This window comes from Pristis pectinata, chromosome 10, assembly GCF_009764475.1.
Source record: "Pristis pectinata isolate sPriPec2 chromosome 10, sPriPec2.1.pri, whole genome shotgun sequence".
Taxonomy (NCBI): domain Eukaryota; kingdom Metazoa; phylum Chordata; class Chondrichthyes; order Rhinopristiformes; family Pristidae; genus Pristis; species Pristis pectinata.
Genome location: NC_067414.1, coordinates 32,886,128 through 32,907,356, shown reverse-complemented (window position 1 = coordinate 32,907,356; position 21,229 = coordinate 32,886,128). Strand labels below are relative to the sequence as shown.

Sequence of the window (21,229 nt, the reverse complement as noted above, 5' to 3'; positions counted from 1 at the left end):
ACAGCAGTGGAGGCCAGATCATTGGAGGCATTTAAGGAAGAGATAGATAGATATCTAAATAGTCAGGGTATCAAGGGATATGGGGATAAGGCTGGAAATTGGGGTTAGAATAGTGTGTTTGTTTTTTTTTGTCCCCCTCCAACTTCTCATTTCTTTTTCTTTTTTCCCTTTTCTTTGGAGCAGACTCGATGGGCCAAATGGCCTACTTCTGCTCCCTTGTCTTGTGATCTTGTACCATATCTCTGCCATATTTCCAAGCAATATATATCCAGCAGTATCCTTTGACAACCTTTCTTTTCATGTCATCTGCAAACTTACTAATCAGACTACCTAAATTTTCATCCAGATCATTTATATATATCACAAACAATAGAAGTCCCAGCACTGATCCTTGCAGAACACCACAGATCACAGACCTCCAGTCAATGAAACACCCCTCCACCACTACCCTCTGGCTTCTATGACCAAAACAATTTTGTATCGAACTTAACATCTCACCATGGATTCCATGTGACTTAATCTTCTGGACCAGCCTACCATGAGGGACCTTATCAAATTGCTTTACTAAAGTTCATGTAGACAAAACATCCATTGCCTTACCTTCATTAATCACCTTCATCACTTCTTCAAAAAGCTCAGTCAAATTTGTGAGACTGGACTTCCCCTGCGCAAAGCCATGCTGACTATCCCTAATAAGTCCATGCTTTTCCAAATGCGAGTAAATTGTATCTCTATGAACCTTCTCCAATAGTTTCCCTACACTGATGCACTACCGACTGGCCTATAATTTCCTGGTTTGTCCCTTTTGCCCTGCTTAAACAAAGGAGGAACAACACTGGCTATTCTGCAGTTTTTTTGGGTCCTCATCTGTGGCTAAAAAAAACACAAAGATCTCTGACAAGGCCCCAGCAATTTCTCTTGTGTTGACTTGAATTTTAGCAATAACATCAAAGTGACTCCCCTTGACATAATGGCAATATTTAACTGAGTGTGGCAATCCTTGGATAAACTGAAGTCAATGGGAATCGTAGATGAGGTAATTTATGAGACGGAGATGAAAGGAATTGTCTCCAATGGATGTAGTCAGATCTGTAGTGATTAGAGAATAGTGACTGTGTTTGTTTGAGGCCATTTATCTCAGAGCTAGGGCACTGATGTCGTCTAGATTCCTCAGGTAAGTTCCTAGGTCTGGCTATAAATTTCCATTTTCCCTGCATTATAAAACCAAAAAGGGAAGATGGTCCCAATCACTTAATTAGTCTTCAAAGTTATTAACAATAAAGCAGTCCATGTAGTAAGAAACAGGAAAAATCAAGGCTTATTTTATCACTAATAATAAACTATCTCTGACAACAGTTTAATCACCTTCAGAGGACACTCCGTTCTGTTTGTGTGTGTGTGTGTGTGTGTGTGTGTGTGTGTGTGTGTGTGTGTGTGTGTGTGTGTCTGTGTGTCTGTGTGTGTGTGTGTCTGTGTGTGTGTGTGTTCATTCATGTTGGGGTAATGAGGGGCAGTGGGGGGAGTGCTGTGGGTGTTAGTGGTGATGGTGGGGTCCAAGGGAAAGTTCATCATTAACTAGAACCAGACCACCAACTAAAGCACCATTCCTATTAAAGCAGATCATGTGCTGAGAATTCTGTGGTGGTGTCTCATTTTCTGACTCCCCAAAGCATCTCCCCAAGATGCGAGTTAACATGAAACATTCTTCATTTATCAAAGGGTTCAGCTGCACCAATACTCAAAAGGTTGCATGTGATTGTGGACAAAGTTCTCTGCTTTGTAGAAATTTTGTCCATTGGTTTCAGTATGCACTCCATCTACATGCATACCACGACATCAATTGGTACTGTCTACAGGGTACATTGCACCCATTTTCCTGTCAGCCGTTCTGTCTCACATGGCCATCAATTCCACCATAATTCTCCTGCCACCCACCTACAGTAGGGGTAATTTACAGAAGCCAATTAACCTACCAACCAGCGTGTCCTTGGAATGTGAGAGGAAACATGAAACTCACACTGTCACAGGGAGAACGTGCAAACTCCACATAGACAGCACAGGAAGTCAGGATAAAGTCCTGGTCACTGGACCTGTGTCACTGTGCCACCCTGAGCTATGCCACAGTTTATTCCTCAAAGTGCTCTTTAATTCTAATCCCTACTCAATCCATCAGAGTTCCACAGTCTAAATACAAACCAGCCATGATTCAAGGTTTGAATTCCCCTTGACTAACCCCATGTGCCTTTCTTATCTAACTCTGAAGGGCCCATCTTGCAGCAAGTTTATCTGTTTATCTTCTGTTAACAATTCCTCCACCTCAGCTGGGGGTAACTGTACCAACCTCCTTCCTGTATTATTCACTGCCATCCTCCACCCACCACTGCATCTTTGGATGCTGCTAGGCAGTCATGATTTGTGTTATTTTCTGGCACATTTTCTTACATCTTGACCAAAATTTGGCTCAGGACCGGTAACACATTGCACCTTACCAAAGCCTTCTCACCTGGTGATAGACTTCAGAACCTGGTCTGGCAATATCACCATGGTGGTGATGTAATTCATATCGCCAAGTTACTCTTTAGCATCTCCCACTATTCCTCTGAGATGCTCTTCTGAACATTTCACCCTCTTCCAAATCTCACCTCTCCTTTAAAATCCACATTTTTCTGTCCTGTCCCTGAACCTTGGGGTCACCAACCACCAGGTATCCATTATTCTTTTCTTACTCACTGTCATGAACCAGCAACAAAAGAAACACACTGAGCATGATTCAGTGTTAAAAACTATTTTATTAATCACTACTTATGATAATACGTAAAATAAAAGTAAAAATGTTAGTATGTTAGAATTCAAGAATGTTAAACCTCGAACGTTAACCCCAAAACTAAACTTGTCGTGTGTGTGTGTGACAAAGTCCAAAACTCCCAGTTCCTGAATGGTTCTTAAAGTTCAGTTCCGCAAGCCATAAGGTGAAACATGAGCAAGGGCTTCTTCAACAACCACCGTTGTCTGAAGATAAGATATAGATGTAGAAAAACATAGAGAGAGTACATACGAAATCCAAATGTTCCATGATGGAACCCAAACGACACTTCAGTGTTTACTCGGTAGTGACTTCCTCACCCCGAAAAGCATCCGAACCGTGGTCGTCCACACACAAATACCTGTTTCCTTCTACAGGTCAACAACAAAGTGAACTCCACCGGATTACTTCCAACTTCCATACATGGATTTCAGTGGCAAACACAGTTATTGTTTCTCATCCATCGATAGAGAAAACAAGCAGGCTGGTGTCTCTCTCCCTTCTCTCTCTCTCTTCTTCTTCTTCTTCAACCTTCTTCAACAACGTCATTACGTCCTTTATCTTCTATTGACGTAAGCACGCCCCACACACACATACACACACACTCTATCTTAAAGGGACTTTCACTGAGTCCATAACACCTCCCACCTAAAAAAAAAAATTTTCCCAAGAAAATTTTAACCGCGCATAGAGTTAGTAATGTTAATAATTATCACGCTACACAACTACAGACTATCAGATTAGTATAGATACATGTTTCCCATTTAACATCGGGAAAGACAATCAGCAATCACATTATCTTTGCCTTTAATGTGAGTTATCATGAGATCAAACTCTTGCAAAATTAAACTCCAGTTTAACAGCCTTCTGTTCTTGTTTTTGACTCGGCTCAGAAACACCAATGGGTTATGATCTGTATACACAGTCAATGGTTTCTGAGCGGTGCAAACATATACACTGAAATGTTGCAAGGCTAAAACAAGCGACAGTAATTCTTTCTCTATGGTGGAATAATTCTTTTGATGCTCATTAAATTTCTTTGAAAAGTAAGCTACAGGATGGTCAATATCATCAAGGTCACCCTTCTGCAACAACACAGCTCCTGCAGCTTCATCACTGGCATCTACTGCTAATGAAAATGGCTTTTCAAAGTCAGGTGTTCTGAGCACAGGATGGTAGCATAAAATGGCTTTCAGCTTCTTAAATGCTTCTTGACAAGAATCTGTCCAAACAAACTTTACTCCCTTCTTCAGAAGATTAGTTAGGGGAAGAGCAATATCAGCAAAATTTTTACAAAATTTTCGGTAATATCCAACCATTCCCAAAAATCTTCTAACAGTCCTCGTACCTGTGGGAATAGGGAACTCAGATATTGCTTGAACTTTTGCCTGAACAGGAGCTTGCTTGCCTTGACCTACAACATAACCAAGATACGTCACAGTGGCATGGCCAAATTCACTTTTAGCCAAGTTAACTGTAAGGTTAGCCTTGGAAAGTCTTTCAAACAACCTTTCTAACGCAGAGATGTGATCTTCCCAAGTATCATTCCCAGTCACTAAGTCGTCAATGTAGGCATCTGTATGTTTTAACCCATGAATCACTGAATTAATCATTCTTTGAAATGTTGCCGGAGCATTTTTCATTCCAAATGGCAAAACATTGTATTCATACAATCCAGAAGGGGTTACAAAGGCTGAAATTTCCCTTCCTCTATCTGTTAATGGAACACACCAGTACCCTTTTAATAGGTCAATCTTTGTAAGAAATTTTGCCTTTCCCACTCTGTCTATGCAATCATCCACCCTAGGAATAGGGTAAGCATCTGACTTTGTTACAGCATTCACTTTCCTGTAATCTGTGCAAAATCTAACAGTTCCATCAGGTTTAGGTACAATAACACAGGGCGAACTCCAATTTGAAGTAGAATGTCTAATAATATCATTTTCCAACATGTATTTTATTTCCTGATCAACAAGTTTACTTTTTTCTACATTCATTCGATATGGGTGTTGTTTGATTGGTTTTGCATCCCCAACATCAACATCATGGGTAATTATCGATGTTCTGTTTGGAACATCTGGGAACAGATTTTTAAATTTTAAAATTAATTCTCTCATCTGTTGTTTTTGTGAAACTTGTAAATGGTCCAACTTCGTTTCAAGGTTCTCCATGATATTTTGGTTTTTTAGTTTCGATGGAACAATATTTGGTCTAAATTGGCCTTCCTCAACATCAACATCAGGCATTCTAGAAACAACCTTTACACCATCCACCAAGGCCACAACTGAATCCCTCTCATAATAAGGTTTTAGCATGTTTACATGACAGAGTTGTGTTTTCTTGCGTCTATCTGGTGTTTTGATTATATATGTTAGATCAGTCACTCGAGATTCAATAACATAGGGTCCAGAAAAGCGAGCTTGCAAGGGATTATTTTGGCTAGGGAAAAATACCAACACCTTTTGCCCCACTGCGAATGTCCTAGGCCGAGCACATCTATCAAAATATGTCTTCATTCTTATCTGGCTGGTTTTCAAATTCTCTCTCGCTAGCTGGCAGACTCTTTCCAACCGAGTTTTAAATTTTTTGGACATGGGGAGGTCTCCATTTCCTCCTTAACACTCCATTTTTGACATAATATCCAGTTGGCACCTTTTCAATCTCCTCACATGAGAGAGCTTTTTCTTTCAATTCTGTCAACTCAGGGTCCTTTGTCTGTTCCACCATAAAATCCTTCCTCGACAAAGACAAATCTTTAAATTCAGGCTCACTGTAAGGATGTTGATCCTCCAGTGAAGACAGAAAAGTCTCAGATAAGGCATCAAAATTTTCTTCCTGTTTAGGACTGTCACAAGGAACTACATCAGACTGCACCGGACTGTCTGTCTTGGCTAATTCTTTAGCTCTAGCTCGAGTCACCGCACATGATGGGTAAACATCTGGATCATCCTCAGACTCATCAATCCTTGGTTTGGTTGTTAACCGTACCACAGGATCACTTTCTCCATTTGCAAGGTCATTTCCCAATAACAAAGAAACTCCTTCCACTGGCAAACTAGGTCTTATCCCTATCTCGACTGGTCCTTCTACGAACTTTGACTTTAAAATCACCCTGTGAAAAGGGACAGACATGGTCTCACCTGTAACGCCTCGTACTAGATTTACTTCACCAGTGTCACTTTCTTCACCAAAATTTAAAACACTGTCCAGCAAGAGAGATTGACTAGCCCCAGTATCTCTAAGAATTTTCACTGGCACCTGGGGTGACTCATCATTCAGTGAAACAAAACCCTCTGATACATACGAACGGAATTCTTTTCTCACCTCCTCCAACTTTTCCGCTTTTCCCTCTTGCAAGGACTGATCTTTAACAGCATCTCCTGAACCTTTTTGATTTTTAATTGCCTGAAAGCAAGCATTGGGCCCAGCTTCCTTCTTTTTCTTCAAAAGGGCACAATTAGATATCACGTGGCCAGGTTTCCTACAGTAATAACAAGTACGCTCAACAGGTTTCTCCAGCCCTGGCTTCTTTTCATCTTTTCCTTTTTGATTACCTCCCAATTTAATCTCTGGTTTACCTGGATTGTCTTTGTAACTCTTTTGAAAGGTTTTAGGTTGTCCCCATTTGGATTTATGGGTTAAAGCATAATCATCTGCCAACCTAGCAGTTTCTTGTAAAGTTTCCACTGCCTTTTCATTTAAATATGTTGTTAATTCAGCTGGAACACATCTTTTAAAGTCTTCCACCAGTATCAATTCTGTCAATTTATCGTAATCCCCATCTACATTTTTAGCCAGGCACCATCGTTTAAAACATATTCTCTTTCCATTGGCAAATTCCATATAAGTCTGATCTGCAGATTTCCTCAAGTCTCTGAATTTTTGTCTATAAGCCTCAGGGACCAATTCATAGGCCTTCAATATAGCTTGTTTTACCTTGGTATAATCAGCTGCATCCTCAACAGACAAAGCAGAATAAGCTTTTTGAGCTTTACCTTTAATCACACTCTGTACCATAAGAGCCCATCCTTTCCTTGGCCAGTTTGAACTCACAGCAACCTTTTCAAAATGTTGGAAATACTGATCAACCTGATCTTCTTCAAATGGAGGGACTAATCGAACCTCCCTGCTGGCTGAAAAACCATCATCAGAATCAGATTCCGAACTCCTACGCTTCATTTGTAACTCATGCTGCCTCTGTTTCTCCTTCTCCTCACTATCCAGCTCCATCCTCTTCAATTCCATCTGCTTCATTGCTAGATCAGCCTCTATCTTCATCTGAGTTAGCTTTTGTTCAGCCTCTAATCTCTTTTCCTCTCGTTCAGCTTCTATCTTTAACTGGGTTTGTTCTCGTTCAGCCTCTAATCTCTTTTGTTCTCGTTCAGCCTCTATCTTTGCCAGCTGCACCTGTGCCTCAGAAATTGCTATTTCACTGCCAGGAAACTGTTTTAACACTTCCTTCTCAAACACCTTCTTTTCCACATAATGGCCAGCTATCAGTCTCTGAATATCTGCCTTTCTCATAGACTGCTTTACTTCTGTAAGGTTTAGCCTTGTAGCAATCTTTATCAGATCATCCTTTTTCGCCACCTCCAATCCCTTTTGGGTTGGTGACTCCAAAAATGCCTTAATATCCATTGCTGCTGGTTTCCACACACACAAGCCAATTAAAAAGAATTTATCAGACCTCCCTCAAAATCTTTGGATTGAATCCCGAACAAATCTCGTCAATCTGGGGTACAATCCCAGACGACACTCGTTAACCTTGGGAACGATCCCGGACGAGCCCCCAATTTTGTCATGAACCAGCAACAAAAGAAACACACTGAGCATGATTCAGTGTTAAAAACTATTTTATTAATCACTACTTATGATAATACGTAAAATAAAAGTAAAAATGTTAGTATGTTAGAATTCAAGAATGTTAAACCTCGAACGTTAACCCCAAAACTAAACTTGTCGTGTGTGTGTGTGACAAAGTCCAAAACTCCCAGTTCCTGAATGGTTCTTAAAGTTCAGTTCCGCAAGCCATAAGGTGAAACATGAGCAAGGGCTTCTTCAACAACCACCGTTGTCTGAAGATAAGATATAGATGTAGAAAAACATAGAGAGAGTACATACGAAATCCAAATGTTCCACGATGGAACCCAAACGACACTTCAGTGTTTACTCGGTAGTGACTTCCTCACCCCGAAAAGCATCCGAACCGTGGTCGTCCACACACAAATACCTGTTTCCTTCTACAGGTCAACAACAAAGTGAACTCCACCGGATTACTTCCAACTTCCATACATGGATTTCAGTGGCAAACACAGTTATTGTTTCTCATCCATCGATAGAGAAAACAAGCAGGCTGGTGTCTCTCTCCCTTCTCTCTCTCTCTTCTTCTTCTTCTTCAACCTTCTTCAACAACGTCATTACGTCCTTTATCTTCTATTGACGTAAGCACGCCCCACACACACATACACACACACTCTCTATCTTAAAGGGACTTTCACTGAGTCCATAACACTCACCATGTACATTGAGTCATCCTCAATTATTTTAATTTCCACTTCAGCTCCCCTTTCTCCTGAGTTCTCAATTATAGCCCTATTGTTTTCTCTATTTTTTTTATTTTCACTCAAATTCCCCTCTTTATTAGCATCTATGTTCTTGACCATATCATAGCTCCACCATCCTCCACTCACACTTTAGTTGCTTGTCCCCAAACCTAAGCCCAGAATTTGTTCTTTCTCTATTTTGTTTTCCTCCCTGGGCCCTATGATTTGTGATAAGAGAGGAAACCTTTTACTTTAGAGAAATAGTTTCCCTCCTCATTGATTGAGTTCTCTCTTTGCCAAAATGTCATCCCCACACCTCCATCTCAAAAACCTCTGACTCCTCCAGTGCTTGCAAGCTATTATCCTGGCCAACCTTCCTTTCCTCTCTAAAGAAGCTGAATTTGGTTTATCCTCCTAAGTCCATGTCCATCTCTCTACCTTTAGATCTCCCCACTCGCCACCAAAATTGCTCATATCCTACAATACACCACACTCATTGCTAAGCCTTTGCTGACTTGTATTAATTTTCATCTCCTATGACACAAACATAATATTTTTAAATCATTTCATAATGTCATTTATACATCTTTCTGTAGCCTCTTCCAGTTGTACAAACCACCATTCCAGTATTTATGTTGCCTTGGTTTCTGGTGCTTCCCTTAACCATTTGATCTCACTTTTTGGACCTGCCTCAGTTAAGGTTGTAACTCTGCCTCTCCACCTTTCTTTCCTCCTTTAATATCTTCCCTAAAATCCACTTAAAACCAATATCTTATCTCCTTTCCTATACTGTCATTCCAAGAGTCAGTGCACTATTTTTAAAGCTGTTTCTTTAAAGCTCATTGAGAAGTTCTTCCTTTAAATTTAAAGCTGTTAAGTGAACACAAGTTGTTATCGATGCTTTTGATATATATTTTTTGAGGACATGAAATTGGTTCTCCTTTTGACTACGTTGGTTACCAAGCCTGCAGTTGAGACTTTGAGGCTTATGTCAGATTGTTAAAAATATGACAGCCTTTAAACTGAAATTAAAGTTACAACTGAAAATGTTTTGATCACTGTGTTTGATAAGTGGAAACTGAAAGTGCTAAATTGGTTTTGAGAAACAAGTAATCAAGTGGGGATGTCTAATATGAAATTGCATTGTAGCTTCAAGATAGTACTGACTTTCTTCATTCAATTGAAAAGGGGAATAAAGGAATCAATAAAAGTCAATTCTCATCATGTATACAGTGTTTAGTTGGCTTGCGATAACACTCTTTCCCTGACATTATATTTAGCTCATGTTTATTAAACTTTCTCTTTTATATGTGAAACTCAATCAAATTGTGTTTGCCTACATGAGTGGTTTAGGCAGTTCAGTAATTCTATTTCAATACAATCACAATTTCTTATTTCATTTTATTAAAATATGGATAAATTATATTAACCAGGAGATTCCTTCCTTCATATATAACAGTTTCATCAATCCTTCCTCTTCATTCCAGTTTTACCTTCACTTTCTTCAATCCAGCAATTCCTTCCAGCAATTATTGATAAAGTACCTTGCTCATAAATAATTGGCATCACGGTTCAATTAGTACTGTTCTAGTCTCAAACTCAAATTCAATCAACCATTTATTACCATATGTTATGTTGTTTATGTAATTTTGTTAGAATTGTTTCAGCTCAATTCACTTGTAGATTTTAGCTTTCACTAACTTACAGGTTTGCACACCAAAGAAAGTGTATGGCAGCAGTGTGAGTGGCATTGGGTTGAAGAACATGTGAAAGGGAATACTTCCTGGTAAATAAATTGGGGAATGGGGTTGAAGAGATTGCTCTGAGATCCGGCATTGACTCGATGGGCCAAAAGGCCTCCTTCTCTGAGATAAGAAAAAAAGTTAGAAATATAATGTCAACAGTGACAATAATCATCGTGCATTTAACACCGCGAAACAAGTAAACGTGCCTGTGGTAGAACAGGCACGTTTAAACTTGCTGTTGTATGACAAGTACTTTTAAAGAATGTGAAGTGAAAAGATGGAAGGCTTTAGGCAAAGTACCTGCAGAGAATTTCAGAGTTTAGGGCGTAGGCAGCTGGAAGCAGGACCAACAAAGGTAAACAATTCAAATCGAGAACGTGGAGGACGCCGAGAGATGTGTTTCTGTGCCGCATGATTGTGGGGTTGGAGGGGATGACAGAATAACAGTAACCCAGCAAGGATCCTATCAACAGAAACTCGGAACTGCAGCTACTTACTATAATGGACGAACTGGTTTCGTCTTCCCCTTTTCCTCCTCACACTTGTATTTCCCAGCTCCTGGTGACAAGTACCCCTGTGATTTAGAGAGAATATGAATGGTTAGCTTGCAGGTTTCTGCCTCGCCCTCAATGGTTAAGAAATGCACAAAAGCAGTCGGGTGATGGCACTGTCCCGATCTTCCTTCCCTCCCGACCTGCGGAGTGATTTTCAGGTGACTCCCCGTGGGAATGCACCTGTGACTAGCAGCTTGACTGTATGGGGAAGTCAAATCTACCCCATCTACACCACTGCGCTGATCCAGAAAACCCAGATCTCGTCCTTGAAGGATTGACCATCCAATCTTTTTTTTATTAAATCGCTGTATATTCTTGATTGGAGGACGACATGGCTTTCAGACTATCTTGTCTCAGTACTAACCTCTTATAAGTAGCCATTTTGTTGTGAGGATCAGATTGATAGATTAAGGAGCCTGATCTATGCGCTTATTTTTGATTTTGTTGCGTTTGCTTACGGTTTAACAACACGCATTTAAGTGTTAATGAATACGCTTAAATCTGATGTAATTTATCTAGCAATTAAAAAGTCATAATTTCACAAAATGCAAAACTCTATGAACCAAGTGACAAATTGTTTTCAGACTTGTGAGCGGGGGACAAGCAGATGAATATTTGCAGAAACTGAATTAAGGTGAAAACCAGCGTTTCGCTGGATTTTGAGGGGAAAAAATATTATCATGACTGCAGTGTTGGTACATTTAAAGTCCTGACAGATGAGAACACCCAAATACCATAAGAAGCTATGGACAGGGGCAAAGTCATTAACGAAATAATTTCCAGTTTGGAGATTATTTCAGATGTTGTCCTGCGAAAAACCACGCCAATAAGTCGAAAAAAATACATCAGTAAGTGGTGGTTTCCCATTTCAATATCTGGGTCACATTTCCACGTTATCAGTTGTGTTTTTTTTTCCGACTAGTAAAGTTCTTCTCTAAACCCTCTGGGTTCAAGCTCTCGGGAGCTGCCCTGGATGTCTTTGGCTGTGTTGGGGAGGGTGCTTGCATTTTCTGGTGCCCCTCCTGCCAAATGATGCACGACCCCTCCAGCAAGGCCCTTGCTCCAACTGGCCGGCACCAGCAGTCGCCTTCCCCGCTGCTTAAATTCGCCTAAATGTGCATCACGTTTCCTCGCTGGGTCATTTTCCTTTCCCGGGATAGTCAGCAGGAGGTGAGAAGATTTCCTCGTGTCCCGCTGAGGCAATGGGCATTCCAGCAGCATCTCCCCCCAAGAGCCTTCGCTGCCTGTCGACTTTCACACTGGGCCACTTTTAAAGATTTCCAGGATGCCCGGCCACTTTCGCTCAGATCTACGTGTGCTGCCCACTCGTACAAAGAAGCACTCGGCCACCAGATTAGTAGGATTAGAGGAGATTCACATATGTCCAGTTCAAGCAATTTGTATTCAAAGCTTTACACTTTCAAATGCCACCGAGAGAGCGAGAGAGAGGGGTGGGGGGGGGGGGGGGGTGGGGGGAGGAGAGAGAGAAGGGAGGAAAGGGTCCCCATCACCTCCAGCTTTCGGAACGCTGCGGGAGACAGCGCTGCCTCAGCCCTCTTCCTCAGTTCGCATTTAAACAGACCAATGAGCGCAAATCAGTTACGTTCGCCACTGCGCTGGTCAATGCCGACGGGTAAAATACCACGGACTATCAACAATCACTTTCTTTGGGACCTGATCTCTAAAAGCATTTTGTTAATGCAGATTGTGGCATGTTTTATATTTCCTCCCGGGTGTTCAATAATTAAACAAATCATAAAGCATAAATCCAGGTTCGCCACCAGACAATTCTTTGTGCGCGGAATGTATGAGGCTACAAAATCAATTTTAAGCAAGCTAACTGTTACATTTTGCCGGGTTTATCAAAAATCCGTTGTTAAAGCCCGTTGCGAATGATAATCAACGCAAATTTGTTTCATTTCCTTCGTCTTGATTATTTGAGCATAGGATTAGTTTGTGAATTATACTGGATGCAAGTTTATCCGCGTTTCTCATGTGCTTCACACACTAGAATAATGGTTATTTAGTTTATTGCTGCACACAACAGCTAAACCGTGCAGGGATTTCATCAATGAGCCAGGCGTCAGGATTTGCAAAACCATGAATTTACGAACATCTGATTCCCGTTGAAAGCTAAAAGTACGCGCGTGTTTTCAGCAACGGGTAGGGCCAGGTTTTATCTGTAAAACATCCTATTTTCATGGAACGTGTCAAGTTATTAGCATCGATTAGTGATCGTTGTTTCCACGTATCGCATTGGTTATTCCAGTCACCGGGAACTAAAGATTCCAATGAAAGCGAGGGTAAAATTTCCAAACGCACTTAACCCGCATGAAACGTGAAATTTATCAACGCCCGTGTTATCCTAAAACGACAGCACGTATAAGTAGGATCAATACAAAGAGATCGATTTCACAATTGCGCGAAGAGCTCATTTGTATATCGATCACAGATCAAGAACTTCGACATTAACATCGTGGCCTAGGAGCCCTCACCTTTTAACCAACAGTGGCAGTCTCTTGGCAAGCACAACTAGTTTTGAATGGGGTTGCGTCCTGTAGTCCTTTCTCTTTCGGTAAAACAAAATAGAACAGACATATAAATATAATACTGGCCTCTAAACTTTAGAGTCGCTTCTTGAAAGCTCTACCCAGTCATCTCGATGTCTATTTTGTTTCCTTGGCGGTAGCTGGTCATCTTCAGTAATGACCACTAAGTTGAGTAATAAGGAAAAATTATTCATCAGTGTGGAAATTGAACAAAGCCACTGTAGTGGGTTACAATGGCATTACATTGCGAGAGATAAGAGAACACTGAAATGAAATAATGCGCCTGCAACTTTAACTCGGCGCGTAGTTTCTTCAGGAAGGAACAACGGGCATTGCCTGGTGTCCACAATCTTGTAATATTTAATAATTATTTAGCTTCATCACTCAAAGTACGGAATTGTGAATCGTGTCTTTTGGATTGCACTTTTGTACATGTTTTCCTCTTGGGATATTTTCTCTCCCCGTGTGAATGTTTATAATAAGAATGAATGAGAGCCCAGGGGAATTGTGACAATCCCATTTGCTTCAATGTACGCCTTCCTTCTAATTAGATAAGAACCACGCACACATACACTTAAACAATCACAACGCGCAGTCACACACAAAATACACATAACACACCATCCCATTTACGCACGCACAAATGGCCAACTTCAGACTGAGAAAGAAATACATACAGGCACAAGAAGAGGTGAACACAAGTCCATTCAGGTGCAGGTGCTCGAGAAGAGAGATGTTCGCCGTCCCGAACACTGCAGATCAAGAGCGCCAGACATGAACTTCTTCCAATATATTCGTAGCCTTGCGAATATTCGATTCTGATAGTCAGAAAAGGACATTCAGTAATTGCAGCATATTACTAAATGTTAGCGTGTATTTACAATCACTCCGCTGGCTCTTTTGGTGATGTCCGATTGCTTTTAAATTTATAAGGCGCTGCTTACAAAAGAAGGTGTTTTTTGTTTTCCAACCAATTAACAGTTTTGCAATAACGGTTATGATGATTTGGATAGTAACGTGTCAACACTTTCAAAGACTCCATTTCGCCTGGAATGAAACAGATCATTGTTACAGATCGGGGAACTGTAATAAGTTACGTGCAAACATGAAGTACGTAAGATAACATTGACATTAAGACATTAAAATAATTTGACCAAAAAAGTTCCAGATCTCTTCCTTTATATATGATAAATATAAAATTATGTGAATACAATATTTTCAGTGTTTAAGATGCTTCCGTTCGTGCTTGTGTTGAAACCCTCTCATTAATATCATGTCCCTCACATACAGGTGCGCACCATGCAGATTATTTTATCTTTGCCAGCTTCTTAAAGAAGATATTCTCGTTTTCACCCATCAGCCTCTGGATGAGTATAAGTTTTGTGAGAGCATTCTATTTCTCCGCAGTTCTGTCCTCCTTGGTTATCTCTCTCTCTCTCTCTCTCTCCCCCCCCCCCCCCACTCTCTCTCTCTCTCTCTCTCTCTCTCCTTTCCGGGACTCTGCGCTGTGTTGTCGCTGGGAGGCGCGGGTTTTCTCTTTGCTTAGATCCTTGTTCAGTCTCATCTTCCAGTCGCTGGCTCTGTAATCCCTCCTTTCTTGCCACATTGCCCCGTTCCGTGATATGAATTGCTATTTTTCTTTGGTTATTTTTTGGAATCTATTTCTCAGTGCTTGTCCGATTGCAAGGCTTTTAACGCGCCAAATTCAGGCATTTTACTGCATAATACAACTCGTAATGGAGAGGCGTTTTCTAAAATAATCACGAAGGCGGTTGGTTACATCGAGATTGTCTCAGTAATTATATGTTTTATTTAAGCTGTGATCGTGAAATGATTATATAAAGTCACAATTGCTTTGTTTAAAAATATTGATGCGTGTAATTTTCTATAATGTTAAACAGATAAACTGTAATATTAAATGAAACTATTTAACATAGACATCAAGGAGGTGATTCTTTATTCTGCCGAGTTTATTTATGGTTAATCTTGTATCAATGGTAATTTTTACTTTATCTGAATTACAAACTTAAAAGACTGGGCCAGTTCACATACTGCTATTTAAACGTTCGCTCGCAGAGAGGCAACAGCCCCCATCTCTCTCTCTCTCTCTCTCTCTCTGTCTTCACATCATCAATGGTAGGGTGTCCCGTAAAGAGAAAGCACAATGAATATGAATAAGACATAGCTAAATGGAACCGTCAAAGCTGCACCGCCCTCAATGATCTCCACGTCATACTAACAAGACCATTATGTAAAGGAGGGAGCTTTTGTTTCCCTGCACTCTGCACCTCTATAAAAAGCTTCTTTTAAAACCAAAACTCGTTCAACATCACGACTGGCCAAGAGGTCCAGCGTGTTTGGGGAGCGCTTCTAAGCTGATAGGAGACGCTGTGTTTATGTGTGTGTGTGCTTTTTTGTTGCTCGTTTTTGTCACTGACGTTGTAGGTTGGCAACAAAACAAGACCTCAAACTATTGACTAGAGAACATCTCATAATAACGAGAGGCAATAAAATGAATTCTGACTCGAGCTCTCTCTCTAGCAGAGCTTCGTCGCCAGACGTGGACGAAATTTATCTGCGAGACCATCTCCAGCACCAGGACTCGAGGATGAACTCGGTGTCTTCCACGCAGAGCGACCTGCTCCAGCAGCTTGCAAATGATCGCAACATCACAACCCTCAGCAAAGCCGAGGAGAAGGCGGGGGGCAAGTTCAAAGTGAAAAAGCAACTCTCGGAGCAAGACTTGCAGAACCTTCGACTGAAGATCAACGGGAGAGAGCGCAAAAGGATGCATGACTTGAACCTAGCGATGGACGGTCTCCGGGAGGTCATGCCTTACGCTCACGGACCATCAGTGAGGAAACTTTCCAAAATTGCCACTTTGCTGTTGGCCAGAAACTACATCCTGATGCTGTCGAACTCTCTGGAAGAGATGAAAAGACTAGTAGGGGAGATTTATGGCGGGCACCATTCAGCTTTCCATTGCGGGACTGTAGGACATTCTGCCGGGCACCCGGGACACTCCACATCTGCCCATCAAGTCCACCCAATATTGGGAAGCGCCTTGACCTCCTCCTCTTCCTCAATTTCAGCTTCACTACCAGGGATCAGCGCGGTAAGACCCCCTCATTCGCTGTTGAAAACGTCTTCAGCGCCTCCTGCACCGTTAGGGAACACCTTCCAGCACTGGGCAGGATTGCCATGTCCCTGCACCATCTGTCAGGTGCCACCGCCACCTCACATCTCAGCCCTAAGCACAGCGAGCATGCCAAGGCTCTCTACAGATGGGAAAGACTTAATGAAGTAAGGTCTGATTTTGCCAGCTGTGATTATTATTAAAAAAAAGACGCCGTGTTGCATAAGAAGTCTGACCTTGTGCTGCATTAAAAACCAGACTCTCAGCTAACTGCAGCGACCAGATCTGATTGCATGCATGCTTGATTTTTTTTCAGTTGTGAATTTTCTTTTCCAAAATGGTATCTCGTGTAGCCGAGCAAGTTATGAAAAAAAAAGGCATTTCCTTGCAACAAGGATTTGGCACTTGAGTATTTCTTTGACTGTATAAATAAATCCACATGGGAAGGCGCATGGGAAACAGTGCAAATAGAGTAAGAGCGAGAGAAAGAGACAGAATGTGATTTTGTCAATGTTGGAATTCCTATAGTACCAGAGGTAATAAGATTGCTGAAACGTAGTTGTTAGCAGAGGTTTGTCTGTGTTGTCCATGTTGCTCAGACCTGCATGGCTTGTGGCATACAAATTTGTTGTACAAGAAATCACTCGTTCTTCAACATTTGCTGCAACTATTTTGTTACACATCGAAGACAACACCCGTGTCTTTTATTTTTGTATTATCGCGATGATTTATGGATATATTTATTAACGCCCGGTGTCCCAGAATGATCACGTTTGAATAAAAGTCAACTTAAAACGAATTGGCGCAAGCGTATTGTTATTTGTATTTGTTTATGTCGATTGGCTGCAGCCAATTCAGCAGGCTGCTGTCTGCAGCTCGCGGAAGGTTGTCATTAGATTAAACTCCGTGCAAATGACTGAAACTTTCTCACTGTGTAGAAAATTAGAAAAAATGCACCGAGTTTTCTTAACTGCATTTAACAACTGTCGGTGCATTACTACAAAATAGAGGGAAAAAATGGCCGATAGATCGCGTGCATTGAAGGTTACACTTCAATTTAACAGAAAGTTTATGAGACAGCCTCCTCTTTAGAAACCTTTCTTGTTAATGCTGTATGGTGTAACAAATCTGAAATCTGCTTTAAATGAGTTTTTCAGTAATCAGAAACTGGACCGGTGCATTGTCAGAAGTAACGATATTCCCACTGTCGCATTGGTGTCTGAGTGGTCCGGGTACAAATATAGCCCCGTTTGTGAACATCTCCTTAACAAATACACCCCTGTGAGTTAAACAAATCGTGGATGGTTAAAAATGAGAGACCATAAATGGTAAATCTCAACGATCCTTAATCAGACAAACTCGGGTTTTGATGAATGAGACTTTAATTGGGATTGTACCTGTAACTAATATAACAGCAAACGCAAAGCTGCTGTGGGGATAAAGCTAAACATGATGGTTAACCAACTCGCCCCAAACATGCCAAGTTTCTGTTTTCTCCATCAGCTCACCACTGGACGCCGAATTGCATTTTTTTTTGTTAACTTATTGTGCTCACGTTCTCCCTAATCTTTTTGTTGGAAGTGCATAACTTCTGAGATTTTAGATTAAGAGAAGTGTCGTTTGCCGAAATCTTCAAGTTCAAGCTTGCCTTTAATAAGACGATTGTTTGAAAGTGGGAGGCGACTGTTTCCTTGGTCAGAGTCACCGCGCTGTTTTGCGGAAGAAGGAATGCGAACTGAACTCAGGAGAGTTCTGGATTGGGACTGTAGATGTTCCATTATGAAACAAAGATTTAGAATAATGTTGTACAAAACCTTGCAGCTTTACACATCGGCGTTAGGAAAAGACCCAAACAAATTAGCTTAACTTCGGTCTGGATCTGGGAGTTGGGGTATTAGAACGCTTTGAAGATTTCCATATAAAGTATACTGACCGTGTCAACTGGAGCTCCCGGGGCCTTTGCATCTGCAAACCGTGGACTGCAGATTCTATTTTGCTTCAATAATAACAATGATACAATATGTAGAGGAAACAATTGGATTAAATCAGGAGTCCTAGTGATTATTGCCCGGCAAAACTGCAAATCTCGATTGAGTAAATTCGTTGCAGGTCTGAGCGAGGATTAAATGAAAACTTGGCGAATGCCTAGGCATGTTTTTGCTTCGACCATGTCTGAACTCATATATCAAACAACTGACAAGGGGCGGGTTTACTAAAAATCCTTTCGCGACAAACATTGAAACGGTAAACCGTGGATTGGCAGTTCCTGGCTGTCTTGTCTCATAGGCATCCTCTATCTCATCACAAGAAGCAAACTAAAAACAATAAAACGTGCGCTGTAAAACCAAAGGTATCTTGTAGTGGCAATCTGCATTATTACTCCAGCTAGTCAAGTCCTAAAAAATAATCTTTCTCCCCGTCCCCATTTCCCGGATCTTGAGTTAATTCTAAAAGCAAACTTGAAGCTCAAAAGTTTGAATGCACAGTTGGACGGTTTCGGCTTTTTGCATTTGCACACTTGTCCAAAATCTGTCACAAATTCGAAGGGCCTGATCTGTGCTTAAATTCCTGTGTCGATCTAGTTCGTCATTTAAAAAAAAGTACTTTTCTTAACTGGGTCAGGCGAGAACAATACAATCCCTAAAATCTTTGTTTAATAAATAAGATGCACGTTAAAATATTTCCCGATTGGAAATTAATGTGAATGCAAAATCACACAAGCACAACATTTAGCTGCGAATCGGCTGAAGATCAGGGGCGATTAATTGTTAACTGTTATGAAATGAATTCAACTTTCCGTCTTTTATTTAATGTGTTAAGTTGTTCCCTAAATTATGCTCAAGTTTAGGGGGAATCCACGAAAGTGCTGTGTTTGCTCGAGAGTGTAAGTTAATTGTTGTTGGTGAATAATGGGACAAGTGCTCGGGACTGTCAGCAGAGTGTGCATCACACTTGTCAGTCGTTGGTTCAAGCAACCATAATGCAAGACTACACATTCCATCCACTTGTTAAATGATGTAAATAAAAGAGCGGATTGAGTCCCTGTTGTATGTTTATAGATTGGAATCCTCTTGTTTTGTTTCCCTCGGATTTACTGTTAATACTGTGAGCACAATAAAGGCTTATAATTTAGCATTTTGGTTTCGGCTGCAAACAACATTGAACGGCAACGGAGGCGTAGAATGGACTGGCAGATGGAGCAAGATTAACTTTATGCAAATGTATTCCTTTTGCTTGTGGTGTTAGCCAGATTATTCCCAAATAATTGTAATTTTTACTATCCCCTATTCATTCATAGATCCCTAAAAGAAGTGCCAGCCGTCGGATTAAATTTCGAATATATTGCATGTATGAAATGATTTTAACGTTTCCTTAACTTATTGTTAATTAAATCCTCAAATTAACTCAAGTAATCGTTATATAATTTCAATGTACACCAGTTCTCGTTTTATATGTCATGAAAACCAACCGTCAATGAACTACATGTTCCCTACCAATTGGTATGTGTTTACTTAGACGTAACTAAACGTTATCAGAAAATCAAAATTTTACCCCAATTTCTTTCATGAATACGTAAAGTGAATTTATAGATCTCAGGTACCTTTGACTTAAATAACTAATCAACTCATCGCCGGAACCTTGTCCTTTTAATACAGCTTCCCACGCAACGAGTTCTGAAATAAAGTTTTAAAAAGTGTACGTTTCCTTTTGTTGAGGATTTCTCTCAATATAGCACTTAGACAATTTCAGATTTACAGATCCCTGATACTCGTGGTGATGTTTACTGAACTATACCACATGCACCGAGATTACTAATCAGATACTCTGGAATAAATGGTATTGATTTGAATTTGATTCTTGACTATTGGAAGAGGAACACTCCATTTTTCGATGTTATATTTTGCTTCTATTATCGCGGCAAATCAACGATAATCAGGGTTTTAGTTTCTAATTTATTTTAACTGAAGTATGACAACCATTAACGCCTGATCACATCAATTTAAAGCGCTTGTGTCGGTCTCGCAGTGACTCGTAAGATACGAATTGGCCTAAATGAAGTATTCCTAACCAACTAGAAGAACGTTTTCAGACCATTTAAATGTTCCCAAAGAGTAAAGTCTTTTTGATTCTATGTATGGCCGGAGTCGAAATCGAAAGAATGACATTGGCAATAATAATTTTTGCAATATACATAGAAAAAGAACTTTTCTGTTAATTGACAGCCCACCCATTTTCAGCAGTTTGCCAGCAATTGTCAAATCATTCCGATTCGCTGACTTAACACGTCTTCCAAGAAACTTTTTATACATTTTATGAGTTTCTCTTCCAAATTCTCAACCAACGATGTCTGCATTAATAAGAAGCTTTGACATAGAACCAAAGGGGTTTTTTTTTACGTTGTTTTTAACTGTAGAAAGCCCCACGCATCTCACCAGTGACTAAGTAGATAAATCTGCTAAATTAGATGCGAAATGTTTCGCTGTTTTCTCCAAATTCTCAAAGGACACACCTGTTGTCTGAACAGTTTTTAACCAGCTTGCTAAACAGATTTGACAGATCAAAGGATTCGGGCGCTACACATGAACTTTAACAATAGACTAGCCCTTAGCAAGAGCTACAGTCAGACCCAGGCTTGTGCCAGGAACATTAAGCTTGCAATTGAAAATAAATTTTATTTGAATAAGGACCTCTGCCTGATCAGAGGGTTCGCCGACCCTGAAACAAAGGCGATTGGAGATAACTTATTGACTCAATTGACAGCCTGAATGCAGTTCATTATGCTTGCCCACTCTCACTAAATGTGACAGGTTTTAAAAGTGAATTAGGCGGCAGGTGCACAAACCATTTTTCTTTTCTCTTGGGAGAGCAGTGGACCAGATATCACCTGATTCCATGTGT

General features: G+C 40.6%; 1 protein-coding gene across 1 annotated transcript; it reads left to right on the top strand.

Annotated features, from left to right (window-relative positions):
• Positions 1–15,706: 15,706 nt before the first annotated feature.
• Positions 15,707–16,501, top strand: olig3 (oligodendrocyte transcription factor 3). Its single transcript, XM_052025053.1, has one exon. It carries the CDS (start codon positions 15,707–15,709, stop codon positions 16,499–16,501), a length of 795 nt encoding a protein of 264 aa, XP_051881013.1.
• Positions 16,502–21,229: the final 4,728 nt, after the last annotated feature.